Source organism: Cucumis sativus, chromosome 4 (assembly GCF_000004075.3).
Source record: "Cucumis sativus cultivar 9930 chromosome 4, Cucumber_9930_V3, whole genome shotgun sequence".
NCBI lineage: Eukaryota > Viridiplantae > Streptophyta > Magnoliopsida > Cucurbitales > Cucurbitaceae > Cucumis > Cucumis sativus.
Genome location: NC_026658.2, coordinates 217,104 through 234,360, shown reverse-complemented (window position 1 = coordinate 234,360; position 17,257 = coordinate 217,104). Strand labels below are relative to the sequence as shown.

Here is a 17,257-nt window from a genome sequence, read left to right as displayed (position 1 = left end):
TCTTACCATACTCTAATCTCTAACCTAACCTCTTTCTTTTTTCTTCTGACTTATCAAATGAAGCTATTTATGATGCTCTCATATGTGGTTACATGTAACTTTCACGATTTCAAAGTAGATATTGTTGTTTTAGGGTATACGATATCAAATTGAGTGTAGCTTAATTATTTTTTATTGGTATATTCATTTACTCACAGTTGATCAACCTATAACGATTGACCCAACGCTTTGATCTTTCTCTTTTGTGATGCTCTGGATAACTCTTTAATAGACTTTTGGCCTTGTTTGAGGCATGATAGATATTTGATTTTCACTTAAAGATGAATTTTATATATATAACTAATTTATATCTATCACACATTCAACCTATATTACACTAGCTATAAATTATTGGAGTAAAATTAAAAATCCTTTAATTTTTAAGTTTGAGCTATATCAAAGTCTTGATATCGTGTTATCATCATCCATTATTCTCTAGGTCATTTGAATTTTTTAGTTCGAAACAATCAAAGTTTATATAAATTTTAGACGCTTAGGGTTACGTTACATTTGATTTATTGGGTTTAAATAACATGATTTATTGGGTTTAAATAACATGAGAATACACAACTTTCTTTTAAAGAAAAACAAATGCAAGTGCAAATTTACAAAGTTTATATATATATATATATATATATATACAAGCGGCCGGCCTTATATATATTCAATAAACATATAGATATCAAAGAAAAGGAATTTGTGTTCAATATGTTAGGAAATATAGGTTTTTGAAAAGAGAATAGATATCAATGGTGTTTGGTGGGAGACCTTGAGATCTATCATAAACCTTTTCTCTACTCTTCTCTTGTACTTCTAAAAAGGAAACATTTTTTTAAAGACGTGTGGTATACTTTTAATCATTCAAAAACCAATTTAAGGTTTAATTTTTCACTTTTGAACCATTAAAAATATCTTAGGAGTGATTTTGAATCTAACAAGCGTGATTTAACCATTTCAAACTCACTTTCAAAACACGGCTAGATTTTTGTATATATTGTGGTGTGTTAGCGGGTATATTTTCTTTTAGCCTCTTTGATGACTATGATGTCTTCTACTTTTTAATCGTTTTTGTGCCATGCATGTGGATTTCTTGCCTTATTTGGTTTATTCATTGCTTGGCTTTTTAATTTTCTTCCGTGAGTTGCCTTCCTTGCCTTGGTTTCGGTATTTATGTGTTTGAACGAGGTGGTGTTAGGGTTGGGCCACATATGTGTAATAACTAGTTTTTTTTCGTGGATCGAAGTTTTTGTCAAGGTTGAGAACTTGGTTTAGAGGGTGAAGGTGAGTCAGGTTGCAACCTGCATTTGTTTGAAGGGGATTATTGATCATTCGACTCACTATACGAATGTTAGAGTTAGAGGAAGCCTAAACTTGTTTTCGTGTGAAAAGTTATGTACTTCTTAAACATTATATCTCTGACTGGTTTTATTACGTACATATACAACTATTTTCCTATTAGTGATCATCTTTTATCTAGGGGTACAACCTCCTAGACGTAGGTATTGTTGCATTGAACTAAGTTAACAACTTTGTGTGTTAGTGTTTCTTTATGTTGTTACTTTTTGTGCTTTCCAATATAGTGTAGGCGTAACATTATGCGTGTTCATAGTATTCACCCATTTTTCAATATCCATTTTGATTGGATGACAACATATACAAAATATATTTGATTTGTATATATATATTTTCACAACCGTTTTTAAGAATTGGAAAACGATCATTTATAACGATTCTAAGTTTTTTTAGCTATATTCAACTTATTAATCAAATGCTAGCTCTTGATTCAGTTATCTTTTTCCTTTTTTTAAAAAAAAAGAACTCGTTGTTTCCATACATTTTTAATTATTCTAAAAGCGTGAAGTTTTGAGATTTGATCCCTTAACTAGTCAAGGGTTATTTCAAGGCAAACCAAAGTTTAAGGAAAAATAAAAAAACAAACACGAGAAAACACGTATGTCAAAAGAAAACGTAAAAGTCTTAGATCTCAAGTCGACCTCGAGCCCAATGATATGTACTAATAAAATAATAACCAAGTCATGCTCGATATATCTAACACCTAGAGACTGTAAATTATCTTGACATAGTTACACATCACCACAAACTAGTGTCAAAGGAAAACCAGTTTAAAATTTTCCATTCTACAATCTCAAAATGGGAAAGAGTAAGTAAACCTTTTAAAAACAATGGTGACCTTAATTTTGTGTGTTTACTTGAACTATACTTTGCTAACATATGCATCAGAGTTGCTAACCTTAGTGATGTGAGATAAACTCTCACTCAATTTAGCTCACAAAATGGGATCAAATAGTAACCAAGTGGAAGGCTGCAACAACAACGAACACATGTGATTTCCACACCAAAACATATAGTTCAAAAATAATTATAGAGGCAAAGTATCAAACCATGGATCTTTAGGTATTAACTGCTATTATATACATCTACTGAACTATATGCTTCAATTAACCATTAATTTCTTTAACGTGGATATAAGTTCATCTCAATGATATATATATATATGTGTAACTGTTATGTACTCTTTCCATTAAAATTATTTTCCTGTCCAAAATGCATGGGGCCACTCATGAAACAAAAGTGAAAAGTATTGATATTTTGTCACCTCATTCCAGCTGCTTTGGCTTTCTTTTTCTTTCTTTTTTCTTTTTGTTTCTAAAGAATGAAGAGATCTTCAAAAGCAGCATATATTCCAAACAAGCAAATCTCAGTTTGTTTAATATTCAATTACTTGATGAATCTTCCTTGTCTTTCTAATTCTTTTGCTTAACACAATTAAGGCCAAGACTTTGAAATTTTATATCATAGGGTCAGACCAATAATGCATGCCAACATAGTTGTCACAATATTTATATTAAAAATATACAATACAAGATAAATTAAATTAACCAAAGTTAGATTCAAAATCCAGTGTATAACATATTCTGCTAATGTTTTTGTTTAAAATCTAGTTTATATATGTATGTCTATAGATACACCTTCCATTGTAAGAAAAAGAATACGTATCAATTTTAGAGAGTTTTTCTAATAAAACAAACAGAAAATTGATTGATTCTAATTATAATATATTTGATTTAACTATGGATGAATTATACCTTAATTGTGACCTTTTTAGTTTACTAAGTTACAAGTTTTTTCAACAAATGGGAAAGAAGACTCTCTTAAGAATGAGGCCAAACAACACTCCCAAAGGGCATCTTCTTTTTCCACTCTTCACAATATATATGCATATATAAATGTCTCTGTCATTATCACAAAAGAGCCCACAAAATTATTGTAGTTTTTTAGTCTTCACAAAGTCTATGACTACATGAACCTAATCGAAATTAAACTGTCACCTTCCTTTCCTTCTCATGGAGCAAAAAAATCCTCAACATCTATCACCAACTCATAAACTTCAAATTTTCTCAGTCTCGGAAATAACTCGACCCGTTTCGAGCCAAGAACTCGGATTGCAAGAAGGGATCAGAAAGAAGAGAGATATTATGTGTGGCAGTATAAGATAGTTGTTTTTGGAATCTATGACTCTTAGATATCAGATGTCATTTTGTCAACAAACATCCTTCATTCTATCATGAAAAGCTTATACTATATAAACTATTTGTAACATTTAAAAAAATTCTCCCTAATAAGACCAAGTTTCACCAACCAAGTTGTTTATAATTTTTAGCCTCCCCTGATAGCTCTTGAACTAAAAAAACAGAAAAAGAAAAAGAATTAATTAAATTTAACTATATAGTTTAGAGAAAACTGAAAAAGCTTCAATTTTTTAATTCCATCCATTACAGTTGGTTAAGCATTATTTTTGAGTTGTCTTTGGGCCCATTTTTAGAGTTTTTCCCCATTGGTTGTTCTGTTTAAACTAAGAACATAATGTGATTAAACTGAGGGATGATTCATTTTTTTAATAAAATGAAGTCAACTTAATTTTTGTTGTACCATTATTATAAATTAGCTTTACAAATTTGTAATCCCATCTTTCTCAAACACCAAAGTACCAAACAGAAATTCAAAAAAAAAAAAAAACATTCCCTTTTTTCTTTTCTTCAAGTTATGGAAGGTGCCATTTCAGAAAGAGAATGGATATCTCTTAGTGGAGCTTATACTGCTGAAGAATCTGATTTTATGGCTAATTTACTCAGCAATTATTGTATTCCTAATGAGTTAAATTCAGATTTAAGCTTGGAAATTCCATCTTCTTATTGGGCTTCTTCTAATGAACCTTCTTATTATTCTTCAGATGCTTCTGATTCTTCCAATATCTATGCCCTTTCACAACCCAATAACAATCTTCCTTACACTTTCAATGACTCTAACCCCACTCTTTGGTTGCCTAATAATGGTGCTTCCTTGTCCTTGGATTTTTCCATCGAGGATGTCCGGAATGCCGATTGCTTGGACGATAACGGTTCGAATATTCGTAAAACAAGGCAATGCAGCAGGCTGCAACAATCCCCTGCTGACTCTGTTGTCAATGGGAAGAGCTCACAACCGAAACGAAGAGCCAATGATGTGATGGTGGAAGAAGCTATGAGGGATGATAAAGTTGGACCGGTTTCAGTTGAGAATTTCTCGAGGAAGAGACCTCAAAGTTTGCTTGATGTGAGGATTTATATTCTAAGCTTTCATTTGCACTAAAGGCTGCTTGTTTCTTCTCTTTTTCTTTTTTGATTCTAACAACATTGTGGTAATGAAGGTTGAAAAGACAAAAAGGAGCGGGAGGGCACGGAAGACATCGAAGATTGCTTCAGGTAGCTGCAATGAAGAGGATCAAATTGTTAGTCCAAATGGGCAATGCACAAGCAGTTTCAGCTCTGAAGATGATTGTAATGAGGCTCAAGAAAACAATGGTGGAATCACTTCTAGCTCAACCTCAAATGGAAAGCCAAGAGCCAGTAGAGGCTCAGCCACAGACCCTCAAAGCCTCTATGCAAGGGTAATCCTCTAAACTCTAAACCACTCCCCTGTTTCCTCCATTTCCTAACACACTAGTATACTCGAAAATTGAATATATCTGCAAATTCTCATACATTGTGCTATATTTACTAATAATTTTGAATCTGATTGTAAATCTTTTGAATTTTCCTTTCAGAAAAGAAGAGAAAGAATCAATGAAAGGTTGAGAATCTTACAAAGCCTCGTCCCAAATGGTACAAAGGTAAGGTTGATTCTGTACGATATCATACATATATCGAACCATCTCGGTGTTTGAAAGTCTCATATTGTATCTATATCTTAAACCTGACAGGTTGACATCAGTACAATGCTTGAAGAAGCTGTTCAATACGTGAAGTTTTTGCAGCTTCAAATCAAGGTAAATTGTTGAATAATGAATCATTATTCAAGAGAAGGATTTTCATAATTCTTTTTTCTGAATGAAGTTCTTATTCTTTTGTGTTGAATGAAACATGCAGTTGTTGAGCTCGGATGATTTATGGATGTATGCACCAATTGCTTACAATGGAATGGACATTGGACTTAACTTGAAGTTGATGAAGCAAGACAATGCATCACAATAGATAATAGTTTATACTGTTATAATTTCTTTGTTGTAGAATCATAAATTTTAGAGATACCATTTTATAAGCTTTTCAAAATTTAACCTTTTTATTTTCTTTTCTTGTGAAAGAAAAAGAAATTAAGATGGTAATGAAAAGTTGAAGACTTCGATCATTCATTTTGGCCTCAAAAGGAAGGTTTAATCATATATGAAGGAATATGTGTAATTGTTGTTCCTTCTTCTGTGCTAAATATGCTGTAAGATTATGCCTTACATTTGCTGATTAATGTGACTTCCTAATGCTAATTATCCAAATTCAGAAAGTTTCATGTTCAATAACAATTTGGTTTTTAGTTGAAAATTAAATCTATAATCGTCCTAACTTATTTTCATAATTTTCATCTATCATACACTAAAAAGGTAACATCAACCCAAATTCCCAAAAACAAGTCAGATTGGTTTTTTAAAACATTCGTAGGAAGTAAATAATAAAGGTAGCAATTTAGAGACAAATTGGTGTTTATGGATTAATATTCAAACACCAAATGCTTCCAAAATATAAATTTAGATATATATATATATATATAAATAAAGTGAAAAATAATAATCAAACATGTATGACCGTTGTTTTTTTTAAAGGGTAAGTGTAATTGATAACCATTTTAGAAATAATAATTAAAGATATAACAATATTTTTAAAAATTGTAAATATAGCAAAACTATCGCTATAGACTTATATGGTATATCAGTGATAGATCAATATTTACAATATAGTTTTTTATCATTGATAGAATTTAACAGATTTTGCTATATTTGTAAATTTTTTAATTGCTAAATTTGCAACTATCTCTTTTTTAAAAGTTGAAAACCAAACATAGGAAGTAAAAAAGGAAAAAAGGGAAAGAAAAAAAAAACTTAAGGCCGATTTTTAGTTTTCACCCTTTGAAAGTAGCACACTTTTTGAAAAGTCGTTGAAGTCCGTCTTCTTAGTCCCTTTTGGTCGACAAAGACTCTATTTTAAATGTGACATGTCTCTTGGGGTTCGAACCAATAGGCTCTATACGATTACTACCGTGGGATAGTTGTATATTTAGCAATTAGATTCAAAATTATTAAGTATATAGCAATATTTTAAAAAATGTGCAAATATAACAAAATTTGTCAAATTTTATCAATAATAGAAGTTTATCACTTCTAACCCATGTTGTAAATATTGGTCTATCACCGATAGATCGTACGAGTATATCAACAATACAAGTCTATCACTGATAGTTTTGCTATATTTACAATTTCTTTTAAATATTGTTATATCTATAATTGTTATTCCTCAAATTGTTATCAATTACAATTACCCTTACTATATCGTACCTCATCTTTCCTTGTTAAATAATGTTAAATACTATCAAGGCTTCAACTCGGCTCTTTGTCAGTTATACTTCATAACACTATATGCATGAAGTTCCACACACACACACATAACTTCAAAATATATGTTTTAATAATTCAAAATCAATATATTTTAGAATAGTCATGATCGGTCCTCTATTCACTAAACTATGCTTGAATTAACATCTTTTGAACATATATTACTTTGATTTATAAAACTTAACTACATGAATAACATACTATGAGATGGAGTTTACTGCTTTTCATTCATTATTCAATATTTTTTATATATATATTTGTATAGCTAAATCCTGCACGTTATTGACACCATCAAGATTACTCAAAAGAGTAGATTTAACAATCTTATGCTCTTCTTGAAGAGAAAAGCTCCCAAAAAGATTATCGTTGGATATGTAATCGCAATCATGTATTACTTCGATAAAGCAAAATAATGAAGAGTACTATGGCAGTAGGAATTATAATGCAACATTTTCTAATCTTTAATTAATTTGAGCAATTACTCTTCCTATGATAGTTTTTTTTTTCTTTCTCTAGTGACATTCCATAAACTCAACCTAATATATAGTTTGATGGGTTAATTCGACATGAAACAGCTTTGAGATCCAAATAATCACTTCCTATTCATTTCAATTAAAACAATAATAATGACAAAACTCCAAAGAAATTGTTTTCGAATATCAGTCAAATTCTATACTAATTAACCACACATTAATTAGAGGATCAACTAAGTAGTTCTTGTCACATTGATTATAATCAATTTCGTTTTTATACTCAAAAATTGACTTTGGAGTTCATTAATTATCACATCAAATGAGAATGTCAAAGATAATACAAACCAATAAACAAAGTTGGAACTGTCAACTATCAACCAATACAAAATTGAGATATATCTACTACATATAAGTCAAAACCTCTCTTATTTTAAAGTCAGTTATTGCCATAATAATATATCATAATTAATAACTTAATCTTCATTTTGTATTAGATTTTTCTTTTTAAAATAGTGCATTTAATTAAGTTCATAATGGTTTAATTTCCATTCTAAATAATATCAAATACCAAATGAATAATAATTCGCATTCTTCTATTGAAAATTAGAACTATAATAAATTGCAACATTAAATATCAATTATTTTGGTATATATGTCGACTAGTTGGACTCTGAGAATGAATTAAAAAAGGGGAGAAAGAGAGTCCTGATTTGATATTTTATGTTTATATTTGACTTTGAGTTTTTTTATTTGTATTTTTTCTTATCACATAAGTACTTCAGAAGCAATTGTCAAATAATACTTAAATGCCAATCTTCAATAACATATTTATAGTATCAGTTGACAGGAAACTTATGTCAAACCATATAAAGTCAGCATGTGAATGATACTTTCCAACCTTCCTCTCTCAATCTACATTTATAATAATATTGTTTATCATGTTATATGATTATATAATGTAACACAAAGATGTTAAGAATTGTGGGTTTCATCATAAATTTAATTAGTTATTTGGGGGTTAGAGTGGGACATCTATTTAGTCTCTAAAATAAATCAAAATGAAACCAATAATTGAGTGCACTTCAAATCTGTTGTATCCTTCTTATAATTCAATATTTTCCCTTAGTTTAATGTTCTTTTAGTTGGTTATTTTACGGGTAGAATGAAGCATTTGGAACATATCGACACTAAAATGAGTCAATTTGAGTTGGAATTAGAAAATGATTGAAGAATTGAAAAAAGTGTCACGATGTTTCAGAGCTAAAGGCCCAAACGTTGATTTTGATGAACTCTATCTTAGACTCCACGTGGTTCGACCCAAGACTTGCCACTTGTGCTATCTAGTAGTATAAGTAGTGTTTTGCAAGGGCTTTTGGGAATGATACCAAAAACTTATATCAATAATCTTACTAAACTTTAAAGTATGTTCCTACTTGGTATGTCTTATTGGTTGAGATGATATAGTATTAATAAAAATCTAGAGAGATTAGTGGATAAATGATATTAGTTTTTGGCTCAAGCATCTTTGACTCCCCAATTGATATGGTTGCACCTACAAAACAAAAAGGAAGTTCCAAGATAATCTCGCATAATTTAAACCAAAACTCTACATAGTGCATATGACAATTTAGAATGAGAAGGTATCGGAGAAGAAAAAGAAACAGCGTGGAGGAGATGAGAAGACGAGTAGAAGGAAAAAGAACGCTCTAAATCAATAAAGGAAGATAATGGTGTAATTTCACGCGATGATAACATCATCAAAAGAACATTTGACATTTTAATTTTTTTTAAGTCATTTGTTATTTTAAATATTTAAAATTGATCTTTTAGATAATTAAATCTTCCTTAGAATAGAAAGAAAGACAAATAAGCTTAAAAAAAGAGGATTCAACCACATTCTTCACATCAGCATATGGATATTCACAACTTTTAATTTCCTTTGACTTCTCTGTTTTGTTTTAGTATATGTGTTTAATCTCGTCAAGTTAATACATACTACTTCTAATGATGAAAAAAATATAACATTGATGTGTCTTTGTACTATTTAAAGACTTTATTTCCTTTTGTATTTTGAAATGAAAAGCAGAAATTATGCACATCATTGACAGTATTTACTTCTCAAACTATATTATCAAAATTGATCTGTCTTTGTTATTTTCGTCGTACAATACTAATTTTCTATGATCTTGACATCAGCTTTATTATCGTCTTGCTTCGAGTGAAGTTATTCTACGATTAGCATGATCCTCTCTATTGATACAAAGATGAGGTAAAAGCTTGTTACTTCTCACATGAACAAATAGCAACATGAAGCCAAATGTATTCATGAAAAGAAGTAGGTTAAGTTGTTGGCAGATTTATCAAATGCTTCAAACTAAATCCCTAACCATACATATACCTAAAGCCTAATTACTATCTTTACCTGCTAACAAAGCTTACAACCTCAAGTCAATGAGGGATTTCAAATTTGCACTACTTTATTATCTAATAATGTACATAAACCTGACAAGAGATCCGTGTTCAAAAATTCAACGAGTGGCTTAAAGAGCACAACGAACCATTTCATTTGTAAAGGAATCTACAATCCTTGAAATGAAAGGATGTAAGGTGCTTTCACAGGCGGTCCAAGCGGTCCCCGTGGACATGATTTGGCACTTCTCCTTGGCTGTCCAGGGGCATATACTGTGCCATAATAGCTCTGATCTCTGAATCCATATATGCCTGCACAAACAAAATAAATTGAAGGCAGTCAAGACGGGTTGTGTTGAAAAATAGCATCCCCTGTCCTCTCTATTTTAGTAAAAGTAGCATTGAAGTGCTCTGTTCGATTGTTCTGGTTTTTTTCGTTTTCATATCAATGATTAATGCAGGTAAGGAATATTAAACGAAAATGAACGCAAGAATTGAGCTAGGGGCCAGTTTGGGAGGCTAGAATATAATAGAATTATTGGGAGTTAGATTACGATGAAATGTTAACCAATCTTGGAATGAGCTCATGAAGAGTAAAACGGTGGAAAAGAAGGTTGGAAGTAATATAATAGGGATATCCAATCAAATGAGAACTCGAAAAAGAAATATTTGTCGTAGTCTTTTGGGTAAAACCAAAAGAAAAACATGAGGATTTAGGTCCATAGTAGATAATATCACATCATGATAGAGAATGTGTCACTAATATAAAAAAAGGAAATACTTGTCCTTGTATAAGAGTCGATTATATTCAGAACATGAATAATACAAACAGCTGCCAAGTCGAAAATAGCTTACCCTTAATCTGTATTTGTATACCATATATGCTCCACCAGCAGCGATAGCCAGGCCAATCAAAATAACCCAAAAGAAACTCCAAGATGATTTTGCTGCGCTAGCATTCTTACCTACACAAGATGATGGCAAGACAAAAAAAAAAAAATGTTTACATCTGTCCAGTGTTGGCTATATTTCTCATTTATTACTCAAATATGCTAACTTTGAGAACTTATTGCATTCAAATGAACCATGTGTTATGATCACTTGTAATTGAATCATGTCAAAATGTACTCACTTATGCAGGTATCATGGTCCCTCATATATAAAAGATCACCACTACAACTACAGTCATAGCTTCCCCATGTATTCGTGCAGCTACATTCAGAACATTGACAAGCCTTCTTCTCCTTGCATTCATTAATATCTGTTTAGTGAAAAAGGACAAAGTACAAGCGGTATCAGGAAGCAGTCTTGAAAAAAGTTTAGAAGTTATTAACAGCAAATACGATCCATTGAAGTTTAAGGAAGTAAATTCTTTCCAAACGCAATCACCTTTTCAATTCATACTGTCAAGCTCAGTATCTCATTTGGTATTAAGGATGAAAAAGAAAATGAATCTGATAAATATCCCAAAATTATCACTAAATCAATACTAAAAAAAAAAAAAAAAAAACCTTCCTGCATAGCAACAATTATCATATCAAGAATCGTCATTTAGTTTTGATAACATGAGCTAATTGGGTCAACTAAAAGTCTAACCGGCTAGATCTGTTTCTTCTTTAATAACCAGGGTATTGGTCACTCACTCTTTACCCTTGAAAGTTAGTTAGCAATGTGTTAGGTACCTAGAAAAGAATATTAGCATGTTAGTGTTAAGGGGGATGTTGTATAAATAGTAAGATGAGTGAGTGAGGGTTAGGTTAATCTAGGGTTTGAGTGAGAGCAAAGGGAGGTTCCAAGTTCCTTTATACTTGGATTATCTTGTATTTCTTCATAGATATAATCAATATATTGAGATCTTGATTCTTGTTAGGAAGTATCCTAGCACAATGATGGGTTGAACCACAACACATTTAACTTTTCCTTTAAAAGGGTTACTATCAACATCTGACTGAGAGCACTGGGGTGGACTAGTTCGAAGGATCACTTTCTTGCAAATGGAAGATATATAAACATATGCTGTCATGATGATTTTATACCACATGTGTATCAATTTTCCTCAATTGATATTGGATTGGTATTCTTTTCCTTCAATTATAAAGAGGAAGTAAAATCCCAATCAAAACTAATTGCTAGGAGTAACCTACATATCTTGTAAAGTTGTGAGGTCTCTTCAGCTTTGTTGTTAAATTGTTAACATAATTAAATTTACCATAACCAATCAAATTTAGCTTTAAGGTTAATCAGGGGTTTAACATAGTTATTGGAGCCGGAGGTCCTGTGCTCAAATCAATGTAATGTCATTTAATCCTGAATTAATATTGATTATCATTTGTTGGGGCCTTATACAAATGGATAATAGGCTTTTTGTATCCAACATATTAGGACTATATAAACATGCACTAGTCACAATCACCGTTTATTATCAACAGAAATGTAAAAGACCCCTCAAGGCTATAAGTGATAACCACCTAAGCACATGGAGTAGAAATGTTTATTTCATTAAAAAGAACAAACTTTCTCCAAGCTTGGAAAAACAACCAAAATTTAGCAAACCATGAACATGGCATAATCAAAGTTTGTTTACCTTCACATGTTTTGACACCATCACCTTTAAATCCTGGAGGACATTTACATTTAACCTCCCCATTATCCTGTTACAACAGTAAGAAAATTTATAACCAACAAGCCTAATGAGGAAAAAACAACAGAAAAATGTTTAGATAACTAACCACACAAGCAGACATTGAAAGTCCATTACGACTTTCTTGCCAACAGCCACCATTATTTACGTTGCACCTTCCAGGCCCTCTAGCTACTAGGCCAAAAGAGAGAGAGAGAAGATCTATTAGGATCTATTAGGTTGTACACATTTAAAATTTAGAAACAAGATTAAATAGAACTTGAAGTCCATGACTAAAACATATTTGTTGAAAAATCTAAGCTTGTGTTAAGGATGAAAATTTTAATTGCACGCATGAGAAAAATCTTCTCTACAAGGAACATTAACAATCATATCTTTTATTATGTCGTGACAAACTTAACAGCATAAAGTCCATAGCCAACAGAGTGAAAATAGACTGGAGCACAAAAGGACATTTTCTTGCAAGTGGTTTAAGCAGTGGTCTCTGCAAATGTTGTAGGTTTATAAAGTAATGGCTACTTGTAATTTGGGACAGATGGTAAACACTAAACAGAGACCACACTGTGGCATAATTTTCTATCACCTTTCTTACAGAAAAAGAAAATGACAAAGCAGATCGTTCTTACCTTCACAGATGGTGTAACCATCTCCTTTAAGCTGCACCCCATCTACCAGGGGGCACTCGCAAACCCTCCCACGGTATGTATCCTGAATGAACACTCAAAATAATCATTGACAACAAAAACTATCAAATACCTATAAAGTAACTGGATATGTGGATGAATAATTTTCTTCCTACCTTGCAAGCTGTGAGATTGGCCGCTCTATCCTGCCAACAACCACCATTATTCTCCAAGCATTCATTTGTCTCAATATCTGCAATGAATTTTAGCCCGCTTGAGAGTTTACTTTTGCCTATACAAACATAATAATAAATTCAACTTATGCATGTGAAGAGAAAAGTTAACTTACCACTACTCAAACAAATAGATGGTTCAGTGGCTTCCTCAAAACCTGCACATATGGCCTTAAGAACGGCACCCTTTGCCAGCTTTCCTGCATGAACAAAACTAAGTTTAGGAAACAGCCGAAATCTTATCCAAGGGTGATAAGCAAAAAAACAAACCTCGATACTGTCGATTATTGACCACAAGAGTTGGCAATATGGTTACATCACCCCTTGATCCCTTCCCAATCTAAATTCAATATAGTTTCAAGCATGATATTGCTGTTAGTATTAAATTAATAGTTGCCAACAATGAACTTCAAACATTAGTTTTAAAAGTACTATGCTTCCATTCTGAAGGAATATATACCTGAGCTTGTTGCTCTTCTTTGAGGACAGGATTTTCAGAATCAGCATCTGGGTCTCCCATACACTTTTCTATCGAGTCCATATCAAGCCCTGTGCAAAATGTCAGACAAATATTAAGGTACCATACACCATAATAAATGGTCGACCACCATCTTTCACAACATGAAAAATACACAGCAGAAATCACCAACCAAGTGATTTGATTACAGAATGAGCACATTCCTTGTTGTACTTTTTCTCCTTCATGGGGCATCGAATTTGAAAATCAGTTACATAGTCCCACCAAATCCAGGGCTTTCCAGTATTATTTGCAGCTCTGAAAACACATAGCTGTCTCAGGTTTTCAATAACTACATCTTTTCCATCATATCCTGAATTAAAATCCTGCTCTGGGTCAGGAGCACAGTATCTTCCATGATTGATGCACTGTGATTTGCATTGTCTGCTTAAGGTGAACGCCTGGGGACAGAACCAAGTTATATAATGTGGTGTAAACTGAGTATACCGACGCCTCTCAAGTATCTGAGCAGCACCCTTGAAATCTTTCAAAAACTCCATCAACATATCACATTTAAACCCACATTCATCATTACTATTAGTCCAGAGCTCATATTCCACACGATCATCAGGATGTGGAACAGCTTCTCTCCAATCAAGACTCAGGCTGACCATTTCCCCAGCATTGATTTCTTTCTTTAATTGTTCACTGAAACCCTTTCTTATAAGTGCAGATGGTATTGTTATATTTTCTACGTATGTTGCAGTTGAACCATCCTCCTCTGGTGAGTCCATAGTGATTAATGGCTCGTCAAGGTGGTCTGCAACAAGAACTGCAGAAGCACCTACCTTTTGAGCATTCCAAACCTTAAGGGCAAATAAACAATCTGGAAAAAAACAACATGACAAGCTATCAGACAAGTTGCTAAGATATTCAAAGGAGCTGTCACAGAATTCACAAGAAAATCTGCAAGTTCAAAAGATAAAAGAAAAGAACAAAAAGTTGAGCAAAAGTACATCAAAACCTACATAATATACATATATGAGGTTTTGAACTGACGATGGTATGCGCAAGAATTATTTTTTTAACTCAAAAAGATCCACAGAAATTTTGATCGAAGAAAGAGACAAGTTACAAACTAAGAACTTGCAACTTCAGTTCAAATAAAAGTCTAAAAGCCTTGAGTATATGCTCTACAAAACCCAATGTGCAAGACCAATGAAAGCAAAACTATAGCCCAGGTTTCTATGAGAGAGAGAGAGAAAAATGGTAATTTGAACACCATCTCATCAATAAGCCATGAGAAGCCGCCAGAATATAACCGAGCTAAAAACCCAGTTCAATTTCAACAGAAGTATAAAAAAAAAAAAAAAAAAAAAAACTAACATACCAGAAAGACCTCAAACCCAGGAAGTAGGAATATCAATTCATAAGCTAAATCAAACCCATTCACAAATGGCTTCTTAGATCAAGAAAATGGTAACTCAAAATCACCAACAACAAATCAACTTTACCTTAAAACACACAAAGTAACAACAATCAAAAGAACCCCAAAACAAAAGTTACCTCCACGATCGACCATGACAAATATAGGGAGAGACCCTGGCTTCGACTGGAACGAGATATGAAAATCACCGAAGTCTTTACAACCTTTCTGATTCTCCTTTGGATAAACCACCACACCTGCCAAGCTACCTCCATACTGAGGAATCCCAAAATTTCCAATGGCAGAATCATAAGTCCCCCTGATTTTCTCAGGAGAAGTCACCCTCAAGCTGTTTTTCTCCACTACAAACCTCCCCATACAAAGGGGAACCAGAGATAGCCACAGAAGCCATGGAAATGGAAAGAAACCCAAATTCCGATAACCCATTGAGGAAAAAAAAAATACAAGTAATTTTGCTAAATTTCTAGATTTAGTTCTAAATCTAACACAAAACAGAGAAACACACCACCTGAAAACCTCCGAGTTTCTTCAATTTCAGTTCATCTAAAGCTTTTATTATGCCAAAGAAACACAGTCCATGTTAAAAAAATTCCATGGTTGTGTTGGGTTTGGCGTTTATGGAAAAAGGAAAAAGGATATGCTTCAGTGTGTTTCTGCTGAAAGAGCTCTTGAATGAAGCAAGAGATGAAGTTTGAGCATTTATTTATTTCAATTATTATTATAGGGAAATTAAATTATATTAAATTATTAATCATAATCTTTTATTGAAAAAATATTAATAACTTTGAATCCAAAGTTTTTTTTTTTTTTTTTTTTTTTTTTTCAACATAAAAAGTAAGAAATAGTTTTGTAAAGTTATAGAAAGAAATATTTATTTAAAGAAAACTGGATTTTCTTTTTTGACACTTCTACATATTATTTTTAGATGAAAGGAAACGTGGTTGAATAATTTATGCCCTTTTTGTCTTTTCTTTATTTTGTTTTTTTCCTTTGAATTTAAATTGTTGATTATTTCTTTTAAATGAAAAGATAAAGATTGTAAAATGTGAAACTTTTTTTTGTTTAAGAAAAACAACAATTATTTTAAGCTCAAAGATTATTGACTAACTTTCCAACTAATCTTTTTCTTTCTTTTATAGGAATGTAGAATCAATCTTTTAAGTTTAATTTATGAAGTAGTTCTTTTGAAAAGAAAAAATAATTTGGTTATATTTAACTTTGTAGTTTTTCTAAAAGAGAAAAAAAAATTATTTATGTGAAAAAACAAAATTTCTTATTCTAATAAATATATCAAGAGTTCAAAAATATCGCATATTTAATTTACCAAATCGTGTTAGTTTATATAGTTACAAAGTAAAAGAATAAATGAAAATTTGTAATTGTATCAAATTTATAACTTGAAATACAAACTATATTTTTTAAATAGAAATATTAAAATTAACGAAACTCATAAGTATAAAATTAAAAAACGAGAAAAAAATGGATTAAATAGTAAATTAAAAACTGATACAAACGTAAAAGTTTAGAGACTAAATTTGTAATTCAACCATTAACTATTTAGATGTGAATACATTAAAGTTGGCTCAGACTACAGACTACGTACCCAAGAAAAGTCAATATTTCATAAATGCGATTCCATTTAAACAAAAAAAAAAATGTTATCCCTAAACACAAAACATATTTTATTTTACAAAACCAATCACTTTTCTAACAAACTCATTATCTCTATCTCTCATTGTGTGTGTGAGTGACCCTCCCACGTACAACCGAGAAATGAATAGCAATTTTCCAAACAAAACACACTCGTATGTGTAGTAAAAAAGTTAAAAAAATGTTAGCTAGCCAAAATGGTTAAACAGAGAGCATGAGCAGAAGGAAGAGACAATCATCAATCTTTGTTTCTTAGCAGCAACAACAACTCTAACTTAGTATCAATTGGTGGCAGTGGACAAGGGAAGTTTGCATACTTTTGGTCATTTTTTAAATAAACAATCAAAA

At 31.7% G+C, this 17,257-nt stretch overlaps 2 protein-coding genes across 3 annotated transcripts; one reads left to right on the top strand and one right to left on the bottom strand.

The window, feature by feature from the left end:
- The first annotated feature begins 3,942 nt into the window (after window positions 1-3,942).
- On the top strand, window positions 3,943-5,802 carry LOC101217468 (transcription factor bHLH84). The gene is made up of 5 exons (XM_004152327.3): window positions 3,943-4,653; window positions 4,748-4,987; window positions 5,144-5,209; window positions 5,300-5,365; window positions 5,466-5,802. The coding sequence occupies exons 1-5, from the start codon at window positions 4,105-4,107 to the stop codon at window positions 5,568-5,570; spliced, it is 1,026 nt and encodes a 341-aa protein (XP_004152375.1). The 5' UTR covers window positions 3,943-4,104; the 3' UTR covers window positions 5,571-5,802.
- Window positions 5,803-9,702: 3,900 nt separating this feature from the next.
- Window positions 9,703-15,940, bottom strand: LOC101212678 (vacuolar-sorting receptor 4). 2 transcript variants are annotated; one of them, XM_011654614.2, is made up of 12 exons: window positions 15,379-15,940; window positions 14,006-14,698; window positions 13,816-13,904; window positions 13,626-13,695; window positions 13,472-13,555; window positions 13,299-13,375; window positions 13,126-13,207; window positions 12,588-12,673; window positions 12,443-12,509; window positions 10,991-11,119; window positions 10,714-10,823; window positions 9,703-10,170 (listed from the first exon to the last, which is right to left on the bottom strand). In XM_011654614.2, exons 1-12 carry the CDS (start codon window positions 15,683-15,685, stop codon window positions 10,063-10,065), a joined length of 1,902 nt encoding a protein of 633 aa, XP_011652916.1. In that variant the 5' UTR covers window positions 15,686-15,940; the 3' UTR covers window positions 9,703-10,062. The 2 variants fall into 2 exon arrangements, with proteins under 2 accessions (XP_011652916.1, XP_004152276.1); XM_004152228.3 differs by having other exon boundaries at window positions 12,588-12,670; window positions 15,379-15,939.
- Window positions 15,941-17,257: the final 1,317 nt, after the last annotated feature.